Consider the following 13,591-nt stretch of genomic DNA (forward strand, 5'->3'; position numbering starts at 1 on the left):
AAATATATACACACACACACACACACACGTATACATACATACATACACACACATATGTGCTATTACAAACAATGTTGCTACAAGCAGTCTAGAACATGCCTCCTCTTGTATATGTGCATTGTGTTCTCTAAAGTTATACCTGTTGGCGGCATATATAATTATTTCTTTCATCCAGAACCATTGTAGAGACAATAAAGATTCAAGAGATGAGGCCCTTGGGCTCAGGTACTAATTATAAGGAAGATAGAGCCATATTACAAAAACTTCAATGAAAACTGCTGTATGTTTAAAGTTCTATCCAAGATGGTGCAAAGAAGAGAAGGGTTAATTCCAATCAGGAAAGTCCGGGAGAGTTTGAAGGAACTACTTGCTTAAGATGTTGAAAGATGAGTAAGACTTTGACAGGTAGAAACGGGAATTCCCAGTGTGTGGCTAGAGCTGGGGAGGTGTATGCTTGATTGTAAGAGAAGGTAAAGGTGGAAAGAGAAACGAAAGGCAGAGAGGAGAAGGAATTTTGACCTTGAATGCCTTTCAAGGATTTTGAGGAAGATCCGTGTTTTAGGAAGATGTCTTCAGGATTGTGAAGAATGCTGGGTTGACAGTATGAGCACTTCCTCTATTATACTATTGTGAAAACTCTGCCTTCACACTGAGGGGCTTTCAGATGATGATTCCACCTTTGAAAGCAGGGCTGTGACTCTTCCTCAGAAGTCCTTTTGCTTGGGCGGGCGGTACTCAACCTGAGAGTGGGCATTATCCGTGACTTATTTGGGGAGAAGGGAGAGATAGAGGTAGCTGCCTCTGTGGAGTAACATTTTGTTTTATTCATAGTAATCAATAAAAGATGGTAAAGTAGAAAAGGTAGAATTGTGATACTGTAGCAAGACCACTAAAGTTCAGAAATGTCGCTCGCGGGTAAAACTAGAGAGAATCGTAGGAAAGCATGCTCTAGGCTGCTCGTAGCAGTGTTCTACGTAATAGCTGAACATTTGAAGTAACCTAAGCATTTATCAGTTAGAAAATGGAGAAATGAATTGTGGCACAGTCATCCACAGAACACTGTGCACATAGCAGAAAATGAACTAGCCTTGCACATATCCACACGGGTGAAACTCGAAGGTAGTATTGGGCAACAAAAGCAAGGTACAAAAAGATATTATTCAAGCCATTCATATAAGGCTAACATGATGCTACAAAGAATATTTTGTTTAGGGATACACACATACACATAAATATGTATGTTTATGTGCATATATGTTTATAGTAAGAGTATAAAGGAAAACAGTAATTTTAAAGGCCAATTTCATGAGAGCTGTGAGGGGGATATAATCAGGGAGAATGATAGCAGTTGGTAATATTGTATTCCCAGAGCTGTGTGATGAATACACAGCTATAATGTTACCATTTATACTTTGGAGATTTATGTTACATCATTGTTATAAAATCAAAAGCTGACAGAGGGGCAAGCGAGGCCATATACCGTAGTGGAGGCTGAAATTCTTTTTTTCATCTTTATATTCCTCCATCACAGGGCCTGATGGTATATACTAGGTGCTGAGTAAATGATGAAGTCTATTTGTTACATATAATTCGATAGTGATTAAAATAAATTAACCTTACTCCTCTTTATAGTGTTCTGCAGTAATTGTGCCACACTTTATGTGCCTTTTGATTACTCTTTATTACTGTGATTGTCTTCAGTTCTCATATTGAGATTAGAGAAAATGTGGTTAAGACTTTAATGATCCTCTTAATTCTTTTCTCTATGTAGACTTGGGTTGAATTCCTTCCCCTTCAAACATCATTTTAGGATTTAATCAGAGGAGTGGGCAGAGAGGAGCCTTTTTTTTTTTTTCAGGTTCTGAGAGTACTTTTCCTTATGTTACGGAGCCCACAGGTTGTTATTCACCCAGAAGCTGTAGAAGTCTGTCAGACTTTTTGTGAGAAATGGCATTCATCACAGTCTGGTAGATTCTTATTTCTGTATAAAAAGAAGAAAATGTAAATTAAGGAAAGGACCATTCTCATGCCTTGATATGTGAAATGCCTCCCCACTCACCACGCCTCTTAGCTCCGACTGCCCATTGCTACCTTCCCTGTCGTGTATGTGATACACAGAATGCCAGGTGAGGGTTCCTAGAAGTCTCCAGGAAAACAAGAGGAAGGAAAACTGCCTTCTCTCAATGCTTGTGCACCCAAAATATAGAGTTATGCTTTCTATTTTTCTTAGTTAGAGATAATATGTCAGGCCACTCATCGCTGACACATGACTTTACGCCCATCACGTGACTCGGTGGAGATGAGAACTTGATTTGTGGCCTGAGGAAAAGGAATACTGGCACAGTGTTCTGCAGCTTATCTCCACACACAAAGCAGTGCTTGTTGAAAGCCAGGGATTCCTCAAAGAACGGTGAACAGGATAGTCCCATTTTAATAAAAAAGGGAAGGTTGAATATCCTAGGCTCCTATTTCCAGGAAGATACTAAGCATGAAATTTAATCCAGAAGCCCCAAAGAAAAGACTGGTGTGCCTCTCCTACAATGAAAATTTCTGCATAATAAACAAAATCAAAAGAAAAATTGTGAAAATGTCTCATGCTTATAACTGACCAACATCGGATTGCCTTAATATAGAAAGAGCTTGTGTAAATTAATGTGAAAATTGATGAGTGCACCAAGAGGAAAATGGGCAAAAGATGTAAATGGCATGTCACAGAAAAAAAATTGAACAACAAAAAACGTGTGAAATGTTCACTCATCGTAATCCCAAGAGAAATGTGAACCAGGATAATGAGATACTATGGTTCATAGCCGTGTGAAATGTTGACTCATCGTAATGTGAACCAGGATAATGAGATACTATGGTTCATAGCATATTGTCAAAACAGTTTAAAAATTGGTAGAATCCAACAAGAGCAAAGTTGTGGTGAAGCAGTTCCTCTCATATACTATCGTATTCATCATTGAGGTACTCCTGTGGAGGGATTTTGCAGATGTAATTAAAGTCCCAAGTCAGATAATCTTTTATACAGAGATTATTTGAGTGGGCCTGACCCAACCGTATGAGCCCTTTAAAAGAAAGCATTTTCTCTGGTTAGGGCAGAGCAGTTAGAGATAGATGTGAGCCTGAGGTTGATTGGACGTGGCAATTGTGGACTTGGAGTTAGGAGAGGGCAGAGTCCAGAAGCGGAAAGCAGCCTTAGGCTGACAGCCAGGATGAAATGGAGACCTCAGTCCTGTCACCTCAGTGATCTGACTCTCCACAACCTGTATGACCTGGGAAGTGGATTCTTTCCCAGCCTCCAGATAAGAGCCCTGCCCTGCTGACACTATGATTTTGGCCACATGATACCCTGAGAAGGAAAACTGGGTGAGGGTTCCTAGGGAACTGGGAGCTGGTGGTTTTCTACCTTTCTTTGATTTTGGCTTTATGATCCATTGAGAGCCCCCTGAGCTCAAACAAGTAAAGCCTACCTAAGATTAATAAATAGATTATCATTTTTTAAGCCATTAAATGTTTGGTAATTTATTACATAGCAATAGAAAACTAATATAGGTATTATTTTGTTTGTTTATTGGTTTTATTTTTAGAGTCCTATTTTATTGTAAAGTCACTATATGCTAATTTCGTTACCTTCCTGTTCCCCAAAGTTAAGCATTTCTAAGTTGCTCCTTTCTCCTTGCAAAAATTCTTGTGAATATGTGTAAATATATTTTCTTGAATAACCAAGGTACAGGGATCTTCAGGAGACCATTTTAAAAGTCTGCCGACCACAATATTACTTCCATATTGTATTGGATTCTAATGGTAAAAGTATGAGCTCTAAAAGTGATTATGCTTATAGAGGGTGATCCACAGGCTAGCTGTAGATAAATAACCGAGACCTAGTGATGCTAGGCTTTTAAAGTCCTAAGAGCAAATATTGGCCAAAATACCTAACCTTTTGTGTCTTCAAAAATTGTTTTACTGTGAATTCGCAGGTGATTACGTAGATTCATTTGTAAGAGGATTTTTGGAAGAAAAGATGGAAAGAAGTATCAATTTCCTATTGGACACCTCTGGAAATTACTCAAGACAGGAAATGCCTTTAAAAAGTTCACATAACCTAGTAGGTTAGTATCTAGTATATATATCATTAGTCGTCACTGTACTTGCTGCTTCTCTGTTCACCAAGCCCCTCTTTGAAGATGTAACTGACCTAAAATTGACATTCCTACCAATAGTGCAGCACAAGGCTTCCCTTTTCTCTAATCCTTACCAGTGCTTATTATTTCTTGTGTCCTTGATAATAGCCATTGTAACAGGTGTGAGGTAAATTCTTTTTTAAAAAAATATTTTATTGATTTTAGAGAGGAAGGGAGAGGGAGAGATAGAAACATCAATGATGAGAGAGAATCATTGATTGGCTGCTTCCTACATGCCTGCAACTAGGGATCGAGCCTGTACCCTGGGCACGTGCTCTTGGCCAGAATCGAACCTGGGACCATTCAGTCCGCAGGCTGACGCTGTATCCATTGAGCCAAACCAGGTAGGGCTGAGGTAAATTCTTAGTATGTTTAATGTGCTTGTTTATTAATCTTTTGTAATGTCACTAATATCCTTTTGTAATACGCTGTTTGACTTTTTAAAATTAAGTTAATTTTTAAATTATTTTTATTTTTCAATTACAGTTGACATACACTATTTTATTAGTTTCAGGTGTACACCCCAGTGGTTAGACGTTGCATAACTTACTAAGTGATCATCCCAATAAATGTCCTGTAAATCTGACATCACACATAGTTACTAGACTATTATTGGCTCTATTCCCTATACTGTACTTTACATCCCCATGACTGTTGTGTAACTACCAGTTTGTACTTCTTAATCCCTTCACCTTTTCACCCAACCCTAAACCCCCTCCCATCTGACAAAATGTTCTCTCCATCTGAGTCTGTTTCTGCTCTGCTTATTTGCTTGTTTTATTTTTTAGATTCAATCGTTGATATGTATTTATTGCCATTTTGTTGTTCAAATTTTTTTTAATCTTTTTTTATTCTTCTTAAAGAAAAGCCTCTAACTTTTCATTTAATACTGGTTTGGTGGTGATGAACTCCTTTAGCTTTTTCTTGTTATTTTACTTTTTGATTAATGTAATATTTTTCTTTCATTCTTTTGTGGCACAGTTTGTCAGTATTTTTCTTTCTGATTTCTTCCGTTTTTGTCGTCATTGTGTCTATTGTAGAGTTTCATTTTATGGACGAGGCTGGGCTTGCTCTGAGCATCACCTGCTCTGACCTCGCTGCTTCCCTGCCCTCTTTGCTTGACAAGTTTGGTATCAGTGAAGCATTTCCTTACTCATACTCCTTAGTATGTGATATGGGGTGGTGTTTTTTCCAAGCAGTGACCAAGGTTTTCACTACAAGATTTTTCCTGAATCTTGCCTTCAAAGGTGAAACAATAGCAATCAAAAAAAGGCATCAAAACAGTTTTTCTCTACACCCTAGACAACTAGGGGAGGTTATGCACTTACACATTTCTGCTCAGATGTTTGCAGTACCATTAGGTTCACATGCCACACTCAGAGGGCAAGCTGTTACTCATGAATTTTAGTTTGCTGGTGGGAACAGCTTGGTCAATAGAGATGAATGATCTTCAGGTATCAGTGGAAGATTTCTCCTTGGCTAAGGTGAAACTGGGGAACAGAGCCTTGAATGTAATAGTGCCTTTGTTTTATCTATTTTGTGACTTTCATTCAAAAGCTATTAGCAGGTTTTTCATGCTTGAAATATTATTTGCCAAACTGTTTAAATCTGCTTTGGAGATCTTTAACAAAAGTGTTCATTCAGCAAGGCAGTCACTCCTTTGGCCAAGTAGACATGATGGTCCAAGACAAATGTATTCTTAGCTTCTTTCTATTTGGGTAATAGAACAAGGCTAATTGTGTGCCCATGGAGTCATGGCAAATTGATTGTTAGCTGTAGTAGAAATTAAGTGTCCTGATGCCCCATACAACCACTCTTTCTTTTTCTACTCAAGAAAAAAGACATGGTCACTCATTGGCATTTTTTTTCTAATTATAAGCAGATCACAACAAAATCAACTTAACCGTATAAAACTTGTGTTCAGTTCAGAGCACCTTGAAGTATTATTCCTCAGAGGTTTCATTTCATGTAGGTTACAATCAGCAAATCATTTAGTCAGCCCTGGGTGGGACATCACCCGGGACTCATCTGGTTTTATTAAAACCTTCAGAAGGACTGAGACCCAGAGTTTCTTAATCTAGTGTGTGTGCCCAAGTTTTATAATTTTACAATGAAGCTGTTCTGTGATTTCAGTTATTTCATAAGTCAGTTTCTCTGAATTATGGAGAATGCCATCTTTCTTATTCCATGCTGCACACACAGTTTTATATTGTAATCCTTAGCCTTTGTGTAACTGCCAATTGTTGGCCTGAGCAATGACACATCTTGCCCTTCCTGCTTAAGAAAAAGGATGATAAAATCAGATGGACTGACGTCAGCGTGTTTTCCTCGTTGGGGTATTGCTTTGTGTGGAATCAGTAATGACGGGTATATACCAGAATCATGAATATGTGTTAACTTTTTCATGAAGATCCCTCTGCCCTGTGACTTCCGTTTATCATTTTGGTCCTTTGAGAAGACTGCAATGTTTATGTGTAATTTATTCCTAATAATAATTTAATGACTGACATCTTTCATATTCCCCTGCTCTCTAAATGTAGAATTTAACCTGAATGGCCTCTGAGTTAGCTTTTTAGCTTCTCCATTATAAACTGAAGCTTTTGGAAGCTGATGTCTAAATTTAATTTTAAAGCTCCTCTGTGTTACCAAAAGTGGTATTAGTTTGCGGGGTTTTGTTTTGTTTTAGTACATGAGTTTTTCATCCATAAGGAAAGACTCTTTATTCTTTTTTTTAAATCAAAATGTTGCAGTTTTTTGTGTTTATGCATCAACTATGGATTTGCTTTGATTTGGTTTGATTGCTAAAGTAATAGATATATCTTAATTGCGTGTTTTCCAAGTTAGAGTTGACAGTATTTAGTGATACATTAGATGTGGGGTGAGGGAGAGGTCATCAAAGGTGGCTTCCAGCTGTCTTGCTGAGAATATGGATGGATGGCAGGGGCATTTCCCAGGGCGGAGGAAAGGAGAACAGATAGGAGCTGAATGCTTAAGAGTTCATGTTGCTGCATAATGGATTGAAGATACCAGTGAGCTACCTAAGTGACAAACAGTGTTGTTCTATGGGTGTGGAACTGAAGGGGTTGAATCTGTGCTGGTGATACCAGTTTGTTCATAGACAGTGTTTAAAACCCTGGGAAGGGATGAAATCATTGAGAGAAAAAGTTTTGGAGTGAGAAGACAGAACCTGGGGTTGAGTCTACAGTGCAAACACTTAGAGGTTCTGGAAGGACAAGTATCCAGCAAGAAACTGAGAAAAAACAATGTGAGAGGCGGGAGGGCAAGAGGAGAATGTAGTGTCTCAGAATCCAAGGGAAGACAGGGCTCCAGGAAGAGCCAGTGGTTATCAAATTGATAGAGTATGATTTATATTTCATTATTTTAAAAGATATAAATGACATGTATATGTCTTCTAAACCCCTGAAAGCTTATATTATTAACATTGCCCACCTCCAAAAAAAAAAACTTCCTTTCTTATCTACTATTAGAAAAATTGGAGATTCCTTTATGTTGAGGGTTCCTTTTATTCTAAGATCAATGATAAATGATCACCTGGAAAATAGAAGGTGCATTTAAAATCCTTGCTAAATCTATTCTCTCCTCACCCTCGAGGTTTCAGAGCCTATTGCTCTGAGACTGGACCATGTTGGGGACTGTCACGTGACTGGTTTTTCTGGTACTGTGGTGCTTCTGCCACCCTCTGGACCAGCGTAGCCCAGGTTAGCTCTGAACTTGAGTTAGTAACCCTCAGCTGTATGTAAACACAGACTACCTGAAGCCCAGTCGCTGGCAAGAGTATGGATTTGGGTCCCAGAAAAATGAACTGTTCCACAGAGCTAAAGAACTTGAGGTGGGGGTTCCATTTGCATGGGGATCAGCCCTCTGTCTTCATTAAGCGCCCAGTGCCCCTGATAGAAGGTTAAGCATAAGCAAAGTGGCCTTTACCTATTGGGCAACCTGCCAGAGAGGGTTAGCAATCTACATTTCCAATTTAACTGCATATGCTAAAGAGCATTTTCTTAAATATCACGTATAGCAATACCATCCCTATCTTCGAACTTACTCTGGCATCATTATAGTATCGGCTTAATGATGCTTTACTGCAAATTTGTGTATTTACTGCAGCAATATGTGAGTGCTTCTTTATAAAAGCCATGCAAATTGCAGGCTGGTCAAGTTCTAAGCTGTTATGTTAGGAGTACCAGTGGGTGAATTACAGAGCTTGTCCTGAGATGCTGGGTGTGCGTGCACTGTGGTAACCCTCACCAGTTCAGAGGGCTCAGCTACAGGGAAGAGCTACCATACACACCTCTGCTTTGGAGTTGCGAGCCCAATTGGTTTCCTTGGACTAGGGAAGAAAGAGGTGGAGAAAATGTAGAAGAGTGTACGTACAAGAACAGTCATAGAGTTTAGGAAGAAAAGATGAGATTTGTTTTAAAAAAATCTGAATTATTTTAGGTTTCTAAAACTTGTATTTCAAACCCATTTTTTCTATTTATAAAAGCTGTGCATATTTATTGTAGGTAATTTGGAAAATGAAAGAAAATATAAAAATCATCTATATTTCTTTCCATCAGAGCTAACTACTTAACATTTGGATTTTTTGTCTAAATGTGTATTTTTTATATATTGACATTTTTATAATATCTATTACATTTGTGTATACTACATAAATTTGTGCATGTAAACATAAATTAATATGTAAACATACATCTGTGTATATATGTGTAAGTATGGGATCATAGATATAATTTTCTTTAGATCATTTTCTTTCTATATTATTTTGAGATTTTTACATATCATTAAATGTCTTTTCCCCCACAATGCTTGGTTTTAATGAGTACAAGATATTACAGCTCATGAATGTGTGATAGTTACCGTCCCCTAATGAATATTTTGGCTGCTTCCAGTTTTTTATTCTTATAAGTAATGTTGTAGTGAATAGTATTATACAAAATTCTTTGTGACCAGCACTGATTAGTTTCTCAGTTTAATCTGGGAAGTTATTCTTTAAAGGGCTTGTCTTGTATTTGTATTGTTGGCCGTCCATTGTTGTCTGACTTCCATTTTTGCGGCCCTAAGAGTCAGAGATTGGGTCCACAGGAAATGCTCCTTAATGCTTGCTGCAAATGACATTTAATAAGCATCAAGAATGTGTTGTGAAGGCACCAAAATAACTTGATGTGTATCTCAGTGCATCTCAAGTGTGTTCTCTCCGGGTGAAACAATAGTTAGTCCCATTAAACTTCCAGGAACTCTGTGCCCAGTGACATGGTGGCCTGGCGAGTTGGTGAGGTAGATGAGGAAGGGACTATTAGGGGAAGCTGGAGAGCTGCTCACTTCACACTGTGTGCCTGCTTTCCCAGGCATGGAGCGCTAGACCCTCATGTAGAAAGCTCCAGCTACTGTGTAACTCCAGCATCCTGTCACCGAGCCCTGTTAATTCTGAGATCTCTCACAGCTGGTCAAGTACTAAATGGTGTATGTAATAAACACTGGGCCTCAGCGTCAGGGTCAGGGTCAGGGTCAGGGTCTGGGTCTGGGTCTGGGTTTTGCTCACCTCTGCCAGGTATCAGCGGTGCTCCTTTGAGCAGAACATTTCCTAGGTCTCAACCTCCTTTTCTCTAAAATGGAAATAGAACTGGCCCTTGCAGTCTCAAATGAAGGATTGTATGTGACAATATTTGCAATATTATAAAGTGCCAAGCGGTGTGAGGTTTTAAGAAATGACTAAAGTATTATTATAACCAATCTGAATTCATGATGTGGTTCAAATGATAGGACACCATAGTGTGTAAATTCAAAGCAAATTCAAACATGGGCTTGTTAGAGTCTCTGGGTGGATTGGACAGTGGGATGTGGCATCCTGTGACCGTCTGCTGGGACACACTTGGGGGAGCCTGTGGTATTTCATTTTGGCACACCGGCCTTTCAGGTTCCTCAGCTAGTGCACGTCCTCTGGCTTAGAGCTGATGTGGGAAATGAACAGCATTTTATAACAAGTCAACCCCAGTGGGTCAGACCACAACAGTTCCAGGGGCGCTGCCTCGGGCATAGGGAGTAGGAGGGGTGATTTGGGAGTGGGGTTCACAGCCCCCCCCAGTCCACCTTTGCTTCAGCCAGAGAACATCAGCCTTTGTCACAGTTTGGGCTGGAGAGTAATTTTTTGCTTGAGTTGAAGATAAAGATCAGGACCAGGTCTGGAACCCTGCTCACTGCCTCTTGCCTCCTTCCCAGCGAGGCCCCGGGGTCTGGCCCTGAAGGTGCTCTCTGGAGGGATCAGGAACGATCTAGGATGTCCCCAGAGTGAGCTATGATTCACTCTTCACTCTGGGGCCCGAACACAGTGTCTGGATTCATGCTTTTCATGTATGTTTCTTCTGTCCTACTCTGTCAAAGAACGTGGGCCCCCACCTGAAGAGGGGGTGGGGGAGAGGTTACTTTTCCAAAAGGAGACACATAGATTTACAGGTATTTAGTTGTTATTGTTACCATTTATGATGTGTTTTAAGGATAGAGAATATTAAGAGTTTAAAATTCTGGAATTAACACCATACACAAAATTAAGACACTAATAAATGAGAAAATATCTGCAATAAATATAATGGGCAGATGTTTACTATTATCTATATACTAGAGGCCTGGTGCACAGATTTGTGCACTGGTGGGGTCCCTCAGCCTGGCCTGCGGGGATCGGGCTGAAACTTGCTCTCCAACATCTCCCGAGGGGTCCCGGATTGCAAGAGGGCACAGGCCAGACCAAGGGACCCCACCGGTGCACGATCGGGGCTGAGGAGGGACCGCAGGAGGGCTTCAGGGCATGTCCAGCCCATCTCGCCCAGTCCCGATCGGTTGGACCCCAGCAGCAAGCTAACCTACGGGTCAGAGCATCTGCCCCCTGGTGGTCAGTGTGCATCATCATAGCGAGTCAAACGGTTGGACACTTAGCATATTAGGCTTTTATTATATGGGATTGCCAGTGCACGTCATATGTACTGGATGGATGGATGGTCACTTAGCCTTTTATATATATAGACTAGAGGCCTGATGCACGAAAATTCATGCAAGAGTAGGCCTTCCTTCCCCCGGCTGCAGGCACCAGTTTCCCTCTGGGACCCGGGCTTCCCTCCTCCAGCCGCCCGCAGGCACCCAGGACCTGGGCTGGCTTCCCTTGGGCCACCCACAGGCACCCGGGACCCGGGCTGGCTTCCCTCTGGCCCCAGCTTCATCAGTCAGGAAGGATGGTCTAATTAGCATATTACCCTTTTATTATTATAGATATAAACGGCTAATATGCAAAGTGTCCCCTTGGGAGTTCAATCCGGAGTTCGATCATTCGCTATAATGTGCACTGACCACCAGGGGGTGGCAAGGAACAAAGGAAGGCCCCAGCTGGCAGCCGGCAACCAAGGAAGGAAGGCCCCGGCTAGCAGCCGGAAGGCCCTGATCAGCCCTGATCACCAGCCTAGGGACCCTACCCGTGCACGAATGTCATGCACCGCGCCTCTAGTGAAATTATAAAGAGCTCTTTTAAATGGATGTAAGAAAAAATTCTAATGCCTCATTGAATAAACAGGCAAAGGACAAGAACTGGCAGCTCACCAACCAAAGTAGAAATGACCAGTAAACAAGTGAAAAGTTTAATCTCTCACCGAGCAAATAAATGCAAATCACAATAATGAAATGCCATTTTCACCTGATTTGCAAATATTAAAAAGCATACCTGGTAATAAATATTTTCGGTGATGGTATAGTGAAACGGGTATTCTCAGTACATTATTTTAAGTTGACAATCTTTTTAGTAGGCACAGTGATAGTTTATGTCAAGAAACCTAAAAATAGTTCATATCACTTGAACTATTACTTGAACTTTATGGAATATAATTAAAGGAAATGATAACAAAAGTACTCAGAAGTATATTTCAGGTTGTTAAATGCAGCATTATTTGTAATAGTACAAAATTGGAAATAGCCTAAACTTTAAATAGAAAGAAGGGTGACTGTTGAATTGTGATCCATCTGTATAATGAGTAATTTGTAGCCGTTAAAATATCATCACAGTAAAAAATATTTAATGGCATAGGAAAAGTATAATTACAATGTAACTATAAAGAGCAGGATACAAAAAATGAATATGGTTTATGATCCTATTTAAAAGTATGCTTTGCATATACACACACTATCAAAAACAGACAGAAGGAGAAGCCACAGTATTACATTAGTAGGATTACCAATTTCACCGTTATAACTTAATCTATTTTCCAAGTCCTTCATGTGTTACCTTTAGAATTGGGTTTTGAAGTTATTTCCAAAGTGAGCAGCTCCTTTTCTATGGATTTTAAACATTGCACCCGCAAAATCCCAGGTGCACATTGCTCCCCCCCTCCATCTGCCTCCAGTTTAAAGCAGTTAAACAGCTTCCTGTTTAGCATTTTCCAATATCGGTCGCAGTACTAAAGTTAGCCCTCAGTCTAATTCATCCTTGGCCAGCCCCCGGTGGTGGTGGGCATATGCCACCAGCTTCTACCTGCCACCACCTGGGAAGGCCTGAGTCTGCCAGGGGGAGTGTGGGGTCTGGGAGAGACTGGAGTGTTGTGACATAGATTGCTGAATAACAATCTTTTTTCTTTTTGTTCTGAATAATTGTGGTTGGAAAACATTATTCAAATTACTAAGCTATTTAGTAGAATGTTTTTGGTAAAAAAAATAAATAAATAAATAAAAGATGTTAGTTAAAAATGCCCTAAGTAAAACTGTTCTGAGACTCCAAGTTGTACCTCTATCCTGTAGGGGAAACATCAAATATTTGTTTTGCTGTGGCTTCATATCATAAACTGTAAAAACTAAGCCCTCACCGAGCCATTATCTAGTCCATTTTCCACCTGATAGCACATTTTTAATGTTAGGTTTTTAAATCATTCTATGAAATGATTAGCTGTTGTAACACTTGCAGTTTCTTACCTTTACAATTATAATTTGATTAAATGGATAACCAAATGTAGATGTGGTTATTCATTATCTTTATGTTGTATCTCGGTCAAACAGCCAGCTATTCCTGCCCCAGCCCCTGGGGAAACCAGCTCAGGTCCATCCTTGGCCGAGACTCGCTGAGGAGGACTAAGGCGAGGCGCTGCCCTGCCCGGCTCCACTGACACCGCGGTCCTCGCCGGCCCAGTCCAATGACTTCTTTGTGTTCAGCCTGAGCACCCCCACAGCATTTGGTGCCGGGAAGCATTTCCTGCTTCCTGGAAATTGCTCTTCCCTGGCTCCCTGTGACACTTTCTTCTGTGTGTCCATCCTCCTTATGGGCTCCTTTTTGTTTCCTGCCCGTTTTAACTATTGGGATCCCTCTGTTTACACCCTTTACTCATGACCAGCACTCACTGCCCAAGGTCTGCTTCGCGCAC

At 40.3% G+C, this 13,591-nt stretch overlaps 1 protein-coding gene across 8 annotated transcripts in view; it reads left to right on the forward strand.

The window, feature by feature from the left end:
* The window catches only part of MAST4 (microtubule associated serine/threonine kinase family member 4), a 464,303-nt gene that overhangs the window by 363,778 nt on the left and 86,934 nt on the right, over positions 1 to 13,591 (forward strand). For 5 of the 8 annotated variants that reach the window (XM_014549223.1, XM_005857968.2, XM_014549219.1 and 2 more), the window contains one exon: positions 3,981 to 4,112. The exons of the other annotated variants lie outside the window; for them this stretch is intronic. In XM_014549223.1, the coding sequence (XP_014404709.1) occupies positions 3,981 to 4,112 (132 nt within the window). The remainder of the gene's footprint in view (positions 1 to 3,980; positions 4,113 to 13,591) is intronic. 8 annotated transcript variants of the gene reach the window in all.

The sequence above is a fragment of the Myotis brandtii genome, unplaced genomic scaffold, assembly GCF_000412655.1.
Source record: "Myotis brandtii unplaced genomic scaffold, ASM41265v1 scaffold115, whole genome shotgun sequence".
Taxonomy (NCBI): domain Eukaryota; kingdom Metazoa; phylum Chordata; class Mammalia; order Chiroptera; family Vespertilionidae; genus Myotis; species Myotis brandtii.